The 17,251-nt window shown below is 38.7% G+C and overlaps 2 protein-coding genes across 26 annotated transcripts in view; one reads left to right on the top strand and one right to left on the bottom strand.

Annotated features, from left to right (window-relative positions):
* LOC149744263 (uncharacterized) overlaps window positions 1–7,035 on the bottom strand; it is a 61,735-nt gene extending 54,700 nt beyond the window's left edge. For 6 of the 25 annotated variants that reach the window (XR_016391334.1, XR_016391327.1, XR_016391333.1 and 3 more), the window contains exon 1: window positions 6,516–6,762. Coding sequence is in view for 5 of the 25 variants with exons in the window: in XM_089904362.1 (XP_089760488.1) it covers window positions 6,516–6,851 (336 nt within the window). In the remaining 20 variants the exon portion in view is untranslated. Of the gene's footprint in view, window positions 1–6,515 lie in introns of all 25 variants that reach the window. The other 19 variants (XM_089904362.1, XM_089904363.1, XM_089904364.1 and 16 more) reach the window with 16 other exon arrangements.
* A 5,221-nt stretch (window positions 7,036–12,256) lies between these two features.
* On the top strand, window positions 12,257–13,204 carry ZCCHC13 (zinc finger CCHC-type containing 13). Its single transcript, XM_022580723.2, is given in 3 exon segments — window positions 12,257–12,670; window positions 12,672–12,708; window positions 12,711–13,204. Coding segments are annotated over 3 exon segments (504 nt in total). The 3' UTR covers window positions 12,764–13,204.
* The last annotated feature ends 4,047 nt before the right edge of the window (window positions 13,205–17,251 follow it).

Below are 17,251 nucleotides of genomic sequence, written 5' to 3'. Positions count from 1 at the left end.
CTGGCCCATCTGTAAAACAGGAAAAAGACTCGTCATAAGTAATAATGAATGAAGTAAATAAATGAGTTTCTGAGATGCTAAAAGTTATCTCCGGTGAATGGAGAGGGGAATGAAACCATGACTGTTGAGTGATATTCCAAAAAGGGTAGGCAATCTTTTTCTAGGGCCAGCCTTTGTGGGTCACCATGTCTCTGATGTGGCTACTCAACTCTGCTGTTGTAGGTCAAAGAGGCCACAGACAACACATCAACAAATGAGCATGGCTATTTTCCAACAGAACTTTATTTGCAAAACCAGGCAGCCCATGGGCTGTATTTGCCCACCCCTGATCTAGAATATGGAGCCCACATGGGAATACCATTTGGAGGATGACCTGAGGAGGAGTGAAAAGTGGATGAGTCTACAAATAGAAACCATTTAGCAAACACTAGACAGTGAGGATGAAGCTCCTGATCTGGCAGCTTTCACCCAGGTTCCACCAAGGAAGAGACTGTCAGCAGTAGCAATAGTAGCAACATCTGTAAATACCAAGGACTGAAATGCAAACACAAAAATAGCATTATCTCATGAGAAACTCTTGAGAAGATATACACATAACTAGAAAGAAACAGCAAGTTTCTGACCACACGCATTTTGAAGAAAACAGCTGACAGTCCAGAGCCTGTGGAGATCACGTTAGCAGGCACACAATAAATGTTTGTTGATGAGTCATTCATTTATTCATCCAATAAACATTTACTGAGGCCTACTAATGTGCCAGGCTGGGCTCTGGAGATGAAGACACTGTCCCTGCCCTCAAGGAGCTCACAGTCTAACTGATATAACATAGGAAGGGAGACAGGCATATACACAGACAATTACAATACAACCTGATAAGTGCTGTAACACTTATCAGGTTGTATTATAATGGCCGATGTAAAATTTCTTTCCAGGGGGTGCTGCTCCAGGCTGCTGCTGGCTGTAACATCAAGAGAGGGGAGGAACAAATTGTAGAAACCAAAGGTTAAATGCTTTCAGGCTATTTCTAATATCCAGGCTCTCCCTAACTCCTGATCATAAATGGATTTGGGAACTAGACACTGGCATGACGTAAAACGGGACTCCCATCCTTAAGATAGGCACAGACCTCCAATAAAGGACCTTCCCAATCACTTCCTCTACAACACAAGCTGTTGTTGTTGCTTTGTTTCATTTTGTTTTGTTTCATTTTGCTTATTATACATCTGTCAACCTCCCCACCACACGCATAAGCCTAGTTTAACATCTGCAACTAGCAAAATGCTGAAACATGGGAGCTTACAACTAACTGAATTAACCCAGCATAACTGGGTAACAAAAAGCAAGTAACAGCTCACTTGACACCTCTAAATCCAAAAATCCCCCTTTCACTGACAAAATAAAATTAGAATGTTACTAAATATAAAAGAGATAGTATATAGCTCATGGAGTGGGAATAATAATTTAGAAAGGCTTAACTAATAAATATAATTAAACAGATTCTTTGAACCACAAATAACAGACTCAGTTTCAGGAAACCAAAATAAGATACCTTATCCCCCCAAAAAACCTTTAAGAATATATAATCTAAATCACCTCCATATTATAAATAAGAAAAATGAAACAGAGAGATAACACACTCTTCCCACCACCTTCTCAAAATTCAGTGAGAGGTAGTAAGAGACTCCTTGAGGAGAGATTACTAGTGTTAACTGGTCATTTGGTTCAGATCATTTTATACAAAGATAGGATGGAATTTTTGTGTGTCACATACTGTTTCTTAATAAGGCCTAAGTTTTTTTTGTTTGTTTGTTTGTTTTTTGCTGTACGCGGGCCTCTCACTGTTGTGGCCTCTCCCGTTGTGGAGCACAGGCTCCGGACGCGCAGGCTCAGTGGCCATGGCTCACGGGCCCAGCCGCTCCGTGGCATGTGGGATCTTCCCGGACCGGGGCACGAACCCGTGCCCCCTGCATCGGCAGGCAGACTCTCAACCACTGCGCCACCAGGGAAGCTCCAGGCCTAAGTTTTTAATGGGTCTTCTGTCTCTGCAACCGCAAATTGCGCTGATGACATCAATAAATTGTTTCTGCTTACACTGAGATCCCTGTCTTGGGACCCAATGTCTCTGAGGCCACTATTTTGTATGCTTAACATACTATTTTCCCCTAAAGTCATTACACTGCTCTTATCTACCCTGTTCCATTCTGCCAATTGTCAGCCCACAAGCACAATGTCTTCTCAGGTGTTGTGGTTTGTTCCTATTACCATTTTACATCTCCAAAGAATTCCGTGTTATCTACAAATGTGAACATTCCACTATGTCCATATCCTCCCCCAGATCACTCATAAATATTCAAAAGAACACCAGTCCCCGAATGGATGGGGGGAGGGGGACTACTGTTTTGTGTCTTGTCTACTTGGTTGCCATGTCTTATTAAGGACAAAATGTTGCCATGTCTTCTCCCCACACCCATAACAAGGGAGCATCACTGCTGTACAGCAAACAGTGCTTTCCTTTTAGATGAAAAGAAATGGTTATCTATTTAAAGAACAAATAAATGTTATTTCAAAATGGCTACCAAGAATTTGACATGTATTCCATGCAGCAGTTTTCTTTGGAATCACAAACATTTCTTCATACTCAATGGCAACAAACATATACCAGGAGTGTATGTGCAACAAATGTGGTTTGTCATTTGCAACAAATGACAAGGGGTAATAGATTCTCACACAGAACACATAATATAGAGCTCTTACAAATAGATAACATTCAGACCCAAGTCGAATAGTTCATAAAAGGAAATAGGAGCTATCAATTAACATTTAAGAGTCCAGCCTCGGCAATAATCAGAGAAATGTACCATAAATCAAAGATACCATTCTTTTACATATAAAGTAAGTAAAAAAAATTTTATGTACCTAAATGACTGGGTACAAAAATTGACAACGTTTGGAATGCTATTTGGCAGGTCTTTACAATGTTCAAACTATTTGATGAATAATGCTAATTCTGAACTCTGTTCTATAAAGAAATAACTCAAAATAGATAAACAATAAAAACTAAATGAAAAGACATTAATTACATAATTTAAAATACTGAAAATCTTAAGCTACTTCCATACAACAAAATATCATGAAACCATTCAATGACAATCACAGAAATGTTTAACATGGAAAAATGCACATTATAAACACAAAACACCATACAAAATAGTACAAATATGTGATCACTGTAGAAAAATTCAGAAAGAATGAAAAAAAGTGAACACATTTATTAACACTGGTTATCTCTGGGTGGTGAAATTATGGATCTTTTTCCCTCATACTTGATGGTTATCTTCAGATAAAGCTACAATGGGTATTTACCAAATTTCTACATTGAGGGAACTATTCAAACTTAATGGAAGAAAAATCACAAAACAGAAGATAGAGTGATTTGACCACAATTTCAAATTTCTACTAACCAAAAATTTAGAAACAAAAATTAAAAGGCAAACAATAACCTGTAGTACATATTTCTAACATTACAGAAATCTGAGTAAGAGCCTTTATTTACAAAACACATTCAAATAGATAACAATAGTAAACGCTAAACTAAAAACTCCAACAGATAAATCAGTATAAGACATGAACTAACATCACATGGAAGAAAATAAAACTGCTAAGAAACATATAGAGGAAAACAGAATCCAAACTTACAACCAAAGAAATGCAAAATTAAATACTGTTTTTTTAATCCATTAAAATAATGTTTTTAATAAATACTACTCAATGCTTGTGTGGGTAAAAATTGGTACAACCTTTTCAGGAAGAAACTTGGCAATACATATTAAGTGTTAAAAATGTTCATACCCTTTGACACAGTAATTCCGCTTCAATGAATCTACCCCAACCAAATAATAAAAGAAATCCATGTATTCTCTTTTATTATAAGAAAGAAAAGCAGTACCCTCTCCTTTACTATTTAACCTTGGTATTAATACCAAAATATTAATAATGGGTAAGGAAAAAATCTCTACTGCGGTAAATGACTGGTTGTCTCAAAGCGTCAGACCAGATCTCAAATCAGGCAAAACAAGAAGGGTGTGTCCAGCCTGCCGCAGTCGGCCATTTTAAACCCTCTGCAGAACAAAAAGCACAGAAGACAAGGGTAGGTAAGGATGGCCACCCCACTAGGCTCCAAACCAATTCTTTACTTTTTGTCTTCAACATATGTAACCCTGTACAATGCACTGAATAAAAATCAGGAAACAGGTCTCCTTTCTTATACATCATAGATAAGTTACAAATAAAATTTGAAACCATAAAAGAAAGGTCCTTTAAATTTGCCCCATGATTTTGGTGGATAAATATAATGTTTAAGAGCATAGGATTCTGAAGCCACAGTACCTGGATAAAAATCCAGTCTCAGTCATTCAAACGGATATAAAGTCTTGGATTTACTTTACCTGTGTCCCTCAAATTTCTCATTTGTAAAAGATGAATAACGGTACTGCTATTTCATAAGACTGTCCAGAGTACTAAATTAGTTAAGGCATGTGTAAAAGCATGTAGACCCAGTACTTGGCACACAGTTTAAGCTCCAAAGACATTTAAGCATAATTATTATTATAGATAGGGAAACAGGCCCAAAGAAGGAAAATGACCGTATGAGATCACAGCTAGGATTACTGAAAAGACCTGTCTCAATTTTGAATCCTGTGCCCTTTCTTCTATATATCTAACTGCTAAATTACTAGTTTTAGCAATTAACAGTAGATCCTTACTGACAGCCCTCTAAGAGCCATGACAGTGCTGCTGCCTAAAAAGAAAATAGTCCCCCTAGACGAAACCGTGCTCAAAGTTCTACAGAAAAAAATAATTTAGAAGAAAGGCTGTGAACCGAGGTCACCTTCATACCACCATTATCATTTGCCTAAATCCTAGGTTTAAAGCAAAGTGGAACAAGCACTTGGAAACAGCCAAATCCTCACCCCTACAACCTCAAGGGGAGAAAACCAAGGGCTTCTGACCATCAGTAGGTTCTCACAATATTGCAACCGCTGGGTTCTGCTACTCTGATGGAATGAGAGAATGTGTCCAGAGCCAAGGACACCGGCCCACGATCTGCAAGTCCGACAGAGAGCCCTCCAGAGGCGTACTGCCCAAATGTGGCCTTGTCTCCAAGTGCTCCCGTTTTACGCATTTCCTACACACAGCCTGCTGCCGTAACCTTTTGTAAAGTCATCATCGCCTCCGCATTTTTAAACCCACATTATCTATAGGCCAGAGAGGGGCTAAGATTCTGGGTTACTATCTGGTGGATCTGCCCACAGCCTAAGACAACTCCAACTCAGGCTAAACCCCCTCACCCAACTAGAAAGGTCGATCTGCTCCTCTGCAGGCCCTCCTAGCCCAAGATGGCCAAGCAAAAAGACAACTTACCTCCCCCCTCGCCATTTTGCAATCTTAATTACACGTACGCTACGCACCTCCCCTCCCCGTCATTCCGTTTGAAATACGCATGCGCGCCTCTCCCCTCCTCCCGTTAAAGCCGTCACAAAGTCGTCTCGAATGCGCATGCGCACCCTCACTCTTCCCTTCCGCGCCTATCAACTACCGGCAACTTTGCTTTCCTAAATACGCATTCGACCCACCCCCCTGCCCCAAGCCTTGCGCGTGCGTACCTCCCGCTCTCCCCAATGGTCGCCCCCCCCACCACACCCCCACAGACATCAGACCTCAAATACAGTGGACCCTCCGCGGATACGGAGGACTGACTATACTATGCCGTTCTACATAGGCGACTTGAGCATCCGCGGATTTTGGTATCCGCGGGGGTCCTGCAACCAATCCTCCGCGGTTACCAAAGGACGACTGCATACCTGCACGCTACCGCGCCGCGCATCCCCACATTCTCAAATACACGTGCGCACCGCGTCTGTCCTCCCACCCCAGTTTTTTATATAAAAGTGCCTGATGATATATGGATGTGTTTCTTGCTATAGTTGTGCCCCAGTGCTCAATCAAGGAGAGCCATTACCAGCCTTCCCTAATGGGGGTAGGTGTGATAAACTAGGAAGTGGAATACGGGAAAGACGTCATTGCTTGCAGAGCAGATGCCAGATCCAGATAGAATCCGTCCCGACCCTCAGGGAGGGGCTTAGAGTACCCTCGGATTCCGTAATAAGAGCCACCACACTGAACAAAGGCAAAGAAAGCTATCATAATCTCCTAGTCCTACAACCTCGACCTTTAAATACACCTTCTACTGCATATGAGGAACTCCAAAAAATTTTAAAGCAAGGAACGTTATGGAAAATGCCGACGCCCAGGTGCCTCAACCCTGATTAATGGAAAGAAGTCTGTATTACTTTCACAATGGGAAGTAAATGCTCAACATCCTTTTGTAGGTCTGAGGCGCGTACTGTCCCCCATTTTTTCCTCTCGTAAACCGGGAGAACACACAAATTAAGGATCCCCCTGGGCCGAGTTCCCTCCGCCGCCCTCCATGTTCTTCCCCTATGTCGTTCCTTTACCTCCTGGCTGCATCGAAGGTCATAGCATGAATTCTTAGCGCCGGCCGTCCCAAGACAGGGTGAAGGGAGAGGCGGCACAGAGTTCGCGGCGCCAGGGTGGCAAGAGCAGGCCAAGGTGGCAGTGGACAGCAGGCAGAGGACCAGCCGTACCTCCAGCCGCAGCGCAGATGCCCAGACAGCGCCGATGCCCAGACAGCGCCGCCTCTCCAGGATCGCCGCAGTGTGCTTCAGGCGCATGCGCTGAGCCCGCCCTCTTCTCCCCACCCCTCCACCCAGCCCCAGCTTTCCCTGAGGCTGACCCTCCGGTGTTCCCCCTCGCCCAGGTCCCTGGCCCATCCTGCTTCTTCAACCTTTCTTCCTCTTGGTTACACCCGTTTTCACCACCATCCTTCCCTCAGCCCATCTTCCTTCGTCAGTCCCTCTTCTGTTCTTAGCCCACCATTTCATTGCCAGTTGGCTGCCTTTATTCGCTCTGTTATCCTTAGTGGCCTTACCCGTGTATTCTTGGCCTTGCCTGGTCTGCAGCCCTATTGGGCCTCTTACTCCTCCCCTTGTGTGTCTGATGTTGCAAGTTGTAAAAGATACGGCAAAAAATGCTGTTTAAAAGATATTGTATCCACACAATCTTCTCCAAAGAAGCTCTCAAGCTGAGCCCAACTAGCTAATGTTGGGCAAACAACGCCTGGTTAGTGATGAACCCACAGAGGAAACCCAGAGGCAGGGGACCGAAAGACCCTATGCACAGAGCAAAAAGGGAAAGGGTGTTCCATCAGTTTGGGGGGAAGAAGGAGTATGCAACACCTTTTTCTTTCTCTTCACAACCCTGGTATTGTCTGAACATTAAAAATACTGTTCAGTGTACTTTGGTGCTAGATGCAAGCCTTGTTCCTGTCTCCTGTGAGAAATTCACAAATTAATCTTAAGAGAAGTGGCATCATTTATTCAACAGGCTCTGAAATAGATTCCTTTTCGGATGTGAGGAGGAGAGAATACAAAATAACATTTTGTTTCTCATTATGATGTTTTACTTTGGTGGCTGGTTCTTGCTTTCTAAGAAAGCCAGTTTGGAAATACCAAAAACTAAGAACCCACAATTCTATAAATTCTGAGACCCATAAAATGTGTACATCATCATCCTCTCTAATTGTTAGGAATGTCATATTAACATTATTTGGAGACATAATGGAAGATTATTTTTTGCCTAATATGCGCAAAAAGGTTATATACAACAATGTGCAATATGCAGAAAGAAAAAAAAGAGAAAAATAGAAATGCTTGAAGTTATAGTAGTATAAAAAACCTCACTCCTAAATTAAAAGAATCATTTATTATTGCACAAAAGTTAAAAGGGAATTTTGGGAATTCCCTGACAGTCCAGTGGTTAGGACTCTGCACTTCCACTGCGGGGGGCATGGTTTTTGTCCCTGGTTGGGGAACTAAGATCCCACAAGCTGCCACAGCGTGGCCAAATAATAATAATAATAAAAGGGAATTTTGCCCACAATTCTACAGCACTATAACAAATGCTTTTATTTCTTTGTGTACTTTTTTTTGTTATAACAGTTCTATTGAGATATAATTCACATGTCATACAATTCACCAGCTTAACGTGTACAGTGCAATGGATTTTAGTATATTCACAGCTGTATGGCCATCACCACAATTTTAGAATTTTTCATCACCCCCAAATGAAACCTTATGTCCATTATCATATCTTTGTGTTCTTTCAATTTTTGCTTAAATATGTAATGTTTTAACATCGACATTTTAATATAGTGTTGTTTTAAATATTTTGACATGGTCCTAAATATCATCTTTATCATTTTAACAAATGGACAACATTCCGTTTTTTAAAGTATTCTAAAATTGAGGTCAGCACATAATAATAATTGCAGATGCAGTTACTTGCTCTTTCCACTTCTCTTCCCTTTGACAAAACTTCCCTAATCTACTATGTCCAATCTGAAGAGAAATTCAAGAAAGAGGCACAGCTTGTAAATCTTGAATGCTATAAAATACTTTGGGTCCTGGACCTATGCATTTGTCTGAACTTTGCATTTCCTCAGGAGTGGTAAAGAAAAAATCTGGAGACCTCTACTACCTCCACAATAACACTCTGAGGCTCTGATTCCCTTTTATTCCCCACCCAATACATTTTTTAGAAGAATGACCCTCTTTAGAAAATATGATAGTTAATTTTATGTGCCAGCTTGGCTGGGTCATGGTGCCCAGACACATGGCCAAATATTATTCTGGATATTTCTGTGAGGGTATTTTTAGATGAGATTAACATTTAAATCAGTGGACTTTGAGTAAAGCAGATTGTTTGCCATAATGTGGGTGGGCCTCATCCATCAGTTGAAGGCCTGAATAGAACAAAAGACTAACCATCCCTGAGCAAGAGAGAATCTGCCAGTGGACAGTCTTTGGACTTGAACTACAACACTGGCTCTTCGCTAGGTCTTCAGCCTGCTAGCCCACCCTGCAGACTTTGGACTTCCCAGCCTCCATAATGAAGTGAACCAATTCCTTAAAATAAGTAAATGAATATTTATTTATATATTATATAAAAGATATATATACATATATCCATAGATAGATAGATAATCTCTCTCAATAGATAGATAGATATAGAGATATCATGTTGGTTCTGTTCCTGTGAAGAATCCAAATACAGAGGGTCTCCTCAAACCTGTGAACACCATGAATTGAGGTTGGGGTACAGGAATGAAAAATAGTCAAGAATACTCTATCAGTCCCTTATATACAGCTTTGCCTTGCCAAATTGTACATTGACTAAATCTGACATAAGACTGGCCTTAATTCTGTAATAGCTAGCATTACAAGGATATAAAACTGAGGAAATAAGAGTGAAAATAAATGAAATAGAGAATAGAAAACCAATGGAGAAAGTCAACAAAACCAAGTTGGTTCTTTGAAAAGATCAGCAAAATTGAAAAAAACCCTTCAGCTGGACTGATGAAGAAAAAGAGAGGTAAGAATCAAATTTCTAAAATCAGGAATGCAAGAGTGTTCATCAGTATTGACTTCACAGAAATAAAAGAAGTATAAGGGAATATTATGAACAATTGTATGCCAATAAATTAAATAACCTAGATGAAATCGACAAATTCTCAGAAAGACACAAATTGCCCAAAGTGCCTCAAGAAGAAACAGAAAATCTGAATATACCTATAACAAGTTAAGAGACTAAATTCGTAATTTTAAAACTTCCCACAAGAAAAGCCCAGGCTAAAATAGCTTCACTAGTGAAATCTTGCAAACATTTCAAGGAGAAATAGTATAAATTCTTTAGAAATTATTCCAAAAAATAGGATAGATGGGAAACCCTCCAAAATCATCCTTTGAGGTCAGTATTACTTTGAAATGACAACCAGACAGAGATATCACGAGAATAAAAATTTTAAAACTTCTACAGATTAATATTCCTTATCAGTGTAGTTGCAAAAATCCTCAACAAAGTACTAGCAAACCAAATCCAATAGTAATAAAGGGCAAAACCACATGATCATCTGAATAGCCACAGAATAGCCATAGAAGAAAATCCAATGCACTTACATGTTTTAAAAAAGTGCTTAATAAATTAGGAATAGGAAGGAACTTCCTCAACCTGATAAAGGGTATCTACCAAAAGCCCACAGCTGACATCATACTTAATGATGAGACTGAAAGCTTTCCCCTTAAGATCAGGAACAAGACAAGGATGTGCACTTTCACAACTTATATTCAAAAATCTACTGGTGGTTCTAGCAAATGCAAGAAGACAAGGCAAACTCAAGAGATGCAAAAAAGCATTTGACAAAATTCAATATGGCTCAGCCATGAGTAGCATTTGCATAGTTATAATTATGTAAATGTTGGCTATTGACCCAATCAATATTAGGAGAAAGGTGCAAGGGTGGGAGGGTGAGTGGAATGCAAGCACATGAAGTGTACCAAAAGATGGTGTAGGTAAAAGAGGGCTAAATGTTCATTCTCTGAAATGGAAAAGCATAGATAATGTCTAAAATTGAAACATCAAGAAGTCATAACATAAGCATAAGCATTGTTTATAGTTATCAATCAAACTATGAGTAAAAATCATTTAGTGAATTGAAAGATTAATTTAATGGGTTACTACCAGCATTTTTTACACCTATCCTCTATTGTGATGTAAAATGCATTTCTTCCTTCTTGTCTCAATTAAACCTTTTTGAAAATCAATGCTTTAAACTATGGGCATGAATTACTTTAATATAACTATAAATCTAAACAGGGGTTTAAATATGATAGTTAATATGGCTAATTTAATAAACATATATCAAATTTTAAAACACAGAGAGAATTTTTGCCATTTGAAACCATTTATGCTGCATCATTTAATTGTTTAGGAATAAAACTCATTCCACTACTCTGTATGTGGCAACTGCTCATCCTCTTTGGCTATAACTTTCATTAATTTTTGAAAACAGTTTTCTTTGTGGTTGCATTTGTGAAACCAGTTGCACATTCCAATCAAGTCATATTGAAAATAAAGGGCAATTGCTACATTCATTATTCTCACGTCTATGTTTTACCAAATACATTTGTACTGGTTTCCTGAAAAAAATTCATATGCAAAACATATAGCTAGCTAGTAACTTAAAGAAAAATATTTATTGTGGATTTTTTAAATTACACAACCTAAAGTCATTTCAAAAAGTGTAAAATACAGAGAAGGAAAATAAGGAGAAAAAAGTCCTGTTCAATCTTATAGCCCCAAAATAGCTACAGTTGGATATTTTGGTGTCTAGTTTTCCATACATATTTCTATATCTATATAAGTGGACATGTCCATAAATCCTTATGAGAGTTATATAATAAATAATTGAGAAAACAGAGAGGAAATCTGTCCAATATTTATTCTTTTTTTTTTTTTTTGCATGTGGAATCTTCCTGGACTGGGGCACAAACCCGTGTCCCCTGCATTGGCAGGCAGACTCTCAACCACTGCGCCACCAAGGAAGCCCTGTCCAATATTTAAATTAAGATTTTGTAATTTATTTTCCAAAGAACATCATATTCTTTATACTGAGTGCTTCAATTATGTTGTTTTACAACTTAAATGGTGGTGATTATGTTGAAAACTTAGATTCCTGAAATAAAACAGGCTAAATTGTGAGTAAATCTCCCTGTAGCATTTTACACATTTTTTTCTATCTTATGTATCTCATATCTTTATGGACGTTTGTATTTTATTTTTTAATCCCCCCCCAAATGGGTTACTCTAATTTGTTATAATTTCTTTCATTTACTGGATTAGATACATCTAACACATATCTTTCCTATGTCCAAAGCACATATATAAAAACTGGTCATCTACTGGACCACAAAGAAGGCCTAAGCCTTAATTATAAGAAATCCTACAAGGCACATTTTCTGAACAAGAACGAATTCAAACTCAAACTTAGCGACCCAAGAAGTGTTTATTTAACACACAAAAACAAAAATAAACAAATAAAAAACGGAAAACGCCCCTGAGACGGGCTTCGGGCTTCAAGGACAGCAGGAAAGTCAGGCGGGAAGGAGCTGACTGCTAGAACGCCTGTGACACAAGAATGGGGCCGTGCGCAAACCCTGTGTGACGTCGCTGAGGCCCCTCGAGAAAAACAGCCACTTCTGTTTAAACCTCCGTAAGGGGAGTTTTGTTGGGGCTTCCGGGGCAGCAGTGGGACCGCTCACCTGAAGATCTCACTGCAGCCATGAACAGTAAGGAATGCTTCAAGTGTGGACACTCTGGCCCTAAAGGAGGAGGAGCTCGAGGGCACGGAGCTAGAGGTGGTGGCCGAGGTGCTCAGTGCAGTTCTGCCACCCTACCTGTCATCTTTTAACGCTGCAGTGAGCCTGGTCATCATGCTAAGAACTGTAACCTTCTCGATGACATCTGCTACAACTGTGGGACAAGTGGTCACATCACCAAAGACTGTGTTAAGCCTAAGCGAGAAAGACAGCAGTGCTGTTACACCTGTGGCAGACCAGGGCATCTGGCCCGTGACTGTGACCATCAGGAGAGGCAGAAGTGCTACTCTTGTGGCGAATATGGCCACATTCAGAAACACTGTGCCCGAGTCAAGTGCTACCGTTGTGGCGAGACCAGCCACATGGCCATCAACTGTCATCAACTGCAGCAAAAGAAGCGAGGTCAACTGCTACCGCTGGGCGAACCTGGACATCTAGGCCGGGAATGCCCCATTGAGGCTACTGCTTAACTTTTCCCTTTGTTCCTCCCCACCCCTACTCCTTTTGCTGTGTGATAATTGTGTTGTTTTCTCTGAAACCTCTTCTCTGACCAAAGGTTGATAGACTGAGGCTACTCTTAGGCCAGTGAGCTTTAATTACAAAGGTAAAAGAGGAAAGGGCTGGGAAAAAAAATCTCAGAAAAAGTTATTCACTTGTAGATGTCTTATAATTAATGTGTTTCTGCACCACTGATAACTCCAGTCATTGAACATCCTGAGCATTAGGCAGTTTCTAGATTCTTTGGAGGCATTTTGATTTAACATTTAATTAAGAGCTACTGTGTGCCAGCCACTGCCAGAAAAGCTGGAGAAATATCTGTGAACAAATCAGACCAAGTTTGCAAACACAAGCCTGGAATCTATTAACAAGTAAAATAGTGTGACAGATAAAGATAAATTGCTATCGAGAAAAAAAAGAACACCAGGTAAAAGGATAGAGAATGTGTGTGGGGGGGGGGACCTATGTTTCTGTCTTAGATACACAAGGCACCCTGAGGAGGCGACATCTCCTCAGAGATTCATTGCACAAATAAAGCTGATTCTAGAAATGTCTGTGACTTTGCCAAAGTAACTTTATTATATATCGATTGCTTTGATTTATTTGACCTCATTACCTCTTAAATAACATTGAAAGACATCTCTATCTGGTCTTACAGAGAGTGTATAGTTTATGAAAATAAAACAGAAAAATATGTATAACGTGTATAAGTAGCTTTGAGAGAGAGCAATGAGAAAACAACCAAACAAAAAAACCTTAGCAGCAAATTGTGGACATAAAGATATTGGTGATAAAGTTTGGACTTACATATTTTTAAAAATCTAAGAAAACAGGTAAAAACATTAAGATTAAACATAGATAGGGGCTTTTGTAATTTCAAAAACACACATTTTCACAGGTATGAAAATTATATTTATGTTTAGGAATTTCCGAAAAATGTGTTTTCCCAGATATGAATACATTCAATTTCATATGCTGCGACCCATTTAAAAAAATCAGATCTGAAAAACAACTGAAGTTCTGTAAAATAGAAAAGGCAATTTAAATTCTAAATAAAACCTGGGATGGGGAGAGGTAACCGTTGTGTCAAGAAAAAATTGAAGTTGTAATGAAAAGTGATTTACAAAATAACAGTAATGACAATACTACATATCAAACCTAGGATGTGATAGAATTTATAGCAGAAAAGATAGTGTAGAGGGTATAGTTTTTGATCCATAAACTCAAACCCAGTAAAAGAAATGTAACTGGTTTTATAATTGAAGACGCACTCTTTTATGAACCTCCATAAGACTTGATGTGTGACCCTTCATCCCCATCTGAAAGACCCTTTCAATTCAGCTGAGTTTCAACTTCTGTGACCCTCTTGGGCTACTAGAAATTGATTCTGTCACTCTGTGCTATCTCAACAAGATAAACTCAGTCACTCCCAGCCCCTAAACGGGGCAATCTCAGTCCAGTCTGCCAAGACACAGCTAGAAACTCCTATATCACACTGAGCCAAACAAATTCTTGAGTCTCATCATAGTGCTGAACTCTATTTAGGAAAGGAGGACCACAGGAATCTGCTTTTGAATCCCCCCAAACCATCTGGCATTTCATTTCCCATGACCTCAGGAGTTTGGCCCAGAGTTGGAGGGGGGAAAGAGGCTATGTCCCTTTACTAAGGACACACACAGCATTGAAGTCCTCTTTACATTCCCTTTAGGCATTTTTTCTAGTCTAGAGGAAAGGAAGTCTTATTTTGACTCACATGTACCCTGTGCCAGAAGTTACAAAATGGTAGCTCTCTCACTGAATCAGGTCCACAATATGTTTAGTTTGACCTGAACATTGTTTAACAACATTCATTAATTAGATGCCAACATTTAAAAATTGGAACATTTCCAATGGAAATTCTTTTTCTTCTTTCTGGAATAAAACGAAAGATCAGGAAGCAATAGGCACCAATTTCTGTGTGGAAACTTTCATCTGGAGGTGAGTAGTACTTTCTCCCTACAGACAAGTCACAAGTTCCCTCTTTAACTTAAAAGAAAATGAGGAAGGAATTTAAACATTTTACTACAAAAAAAATCAACTAAACACAAAAGAAGACAGTAATGCAGGGAAATGAGGGACAAAGCTATAAGGCATACAGAAAACAAATTGCAAATGACAGAAGTCCTTCCTTATCAGTAATTGCTTCAATTGTAAATGGATTAGACTCTCCAATGAAAAGACAGATATTGAAAGAATGGATAAAAACACATGATCCAACTGTATACTGTCTATAAGAGACTCACTTTAGGTCCAAAAACACAAATACATTGAAAGTGAAAGGATGGGGAAAAAAATTCCACGCAAATTGTAACCAAAAGAGAGCAGAGGTGGCTATACTAATATGAGCCAAAATAGACTTTAAATCAAAAAAGTTTACGAGAGTCAAAGGACATTATGTATTAATAAAAGGCTCAATGGTTATACCTGTTGGCCAGGATATGGAGAGATGAGAACCCCATACACTACTACTGGAAGCAGAAAATTTGTATAACATTTCTGGAAGGCAATTTGGCATTATAGATCAAAAACCTTTAAAAAGTCCTTATCCTTTGAAATAGAAATTAAACTTCTAGAAATTTAAGAGACTGATCATGGATATATACTCAAATATATAGTAAAAATAGTGTTCACCTCAACATTATTTATTGCAGTGATACATAAGAAACATTTATCTTCAAAGCGTAGGGAATTTAAAATATGACACATGTATAAGATAAAATACTTTGCTGCCACTAAAAATCATATTATAGCAGAGTGTTTATCGACACAGAAATGATCAGGCTACCAAATAATACATACAGTGTAACATAGGTAGTTCTTCCTATTATAAAAGCTCTGAGCACATTGTACTTTCTAAAACAAGAGTAAACACCAAAAATAAATTTAAACTCTCTAGCTATTTTAAAATTTATAAATCACTTACTAAATAACTGTAGGTTCCAAAAGGTAATTACAATTACAATTGCCAGCAATTTAGAAGATGGAAACAAAATTTATGGACTCCAGTCAAAAATAGTATTCAGGGACTTCCCTGGTGGCGCAGTGGTTGAGAGTCCGCCTGCCGATGCAGGGGACATGGGTTTGTGCCCCGGTCCGGGAAGATCCCACATGCTGCGGAGCGGCTGGGCCCGTGAGCTATGGCCGCTGAGCCTGCGCGTCCGGAGCCTGTGCTCCGCAACGGGAGAGGCCACAACAGTGAGAGGCCTGCGTACCGCAAAAAAAAAAAAAAAAAAAAAAAATAGTATTCAGAAGCCAAATATTTTATTACATTATAATTCAGGAAGATTTTTTTAAAAACTTAGACAAAGCTGCAGAAATTAGAGAAATGAAGAAAAAGATTAAAACCAAAAAGTTCAAAAAACAAGTGAATTAGACAAAACAATTGATAAACAAAAAAATCAGCATCTTTGAACAAAATAAATATATTTAAAATAGAAAAACCTGAGGCACGTGTACTTTTTTAAAGGGAAGGAATGCATAACTATACAAATTAAGAATGTGAAAAGGTATTTAGGGAAAAAAAGCCGGAGCCAGAGAGGTAGTTTATCATAATCGTAAAAGAGCGTAGACTTTGGAATTATACAGACCTGAATTAAGTCCTTGCTCTACTCTGTGACCTTAGGCAAGTCTCAATCCCTGTGAGACTAATTCTTATCTGTAAAATAAATAACACCTCAAAGGGTCATTTTAAGAGTTACTTGAGATTTTATATGTCAGATGCTTGGCACGTCTGGTACATGGTAAAATTTCAACACACAAAAGCTGCTATTATATGTAGCAGACTGCTTTTAAAATTATAAGAAAACAGTGATTATAATTTTACTCTTAATGCACTTTAATATCAATGAATATACATTACTAAAACTGGCAAATTATGCAAATAGTGCGAATATTACTACTAAGTTGATTATTGCCACTATTAAAATGATATAGCTCAGATGGTTTTAGGGTTATTTCATAAGAAAAAATAACTACCAGCAAATTATTGACTATTCCAGAGCATAAGAGAGACAGCACACTAATTTTCTATAAAGCTAGTATATCTATAAAGCTAGCATAAAAAATTTTAGCAAATGCCAGTAGAAAAATTTTAAAAACTCTGCAGACTAATCTTATTTATGAATACTAGTACAAAAATCCTAAATAAAATTACTAGAGTACAAGTTAGAAATTTCTTAGTTATAAGTGGCATACAATTCTATAATACTAAAACCTGGCTTAAGCAGAAGGGGGATTCAGGGTTGCATATAATGAAGTAGGGGTAGGTGAGGCTTCAGGCATGACTAAAAACAGAAATTCAAACTGTCAGGATCAGTTTTTCTGTTGCTCCAACTCTCAGTTATACTTCTGCATTGAGTAAAAGCTGAATAGGTAATTCAAACCAAGCTGCTTACTATAGACAACTTTAAAAGCTGGTCAAA

The sequence above is a fragment of the Delphinapterus leucas genome, chromosome X (genome assembly GCF_059928025.1).
Source record: "Delphinapterus leucas isolate spDelLeu-1000000601 "Yukka" chromosome X, BTC_Dleu_Yukka2, whole genome shotgun sequence".
Taxonomy (NCBI): domain Eukaryota; kingdom Metazoa; phylum Chordata; class Mammalia; order Artiodactyla; family Monodontidae; genus Delphinapterus; species Delphinapterus leucas.
This window is presented reverse-complemented; position numbering and strand designations above follow the sequence as displayed.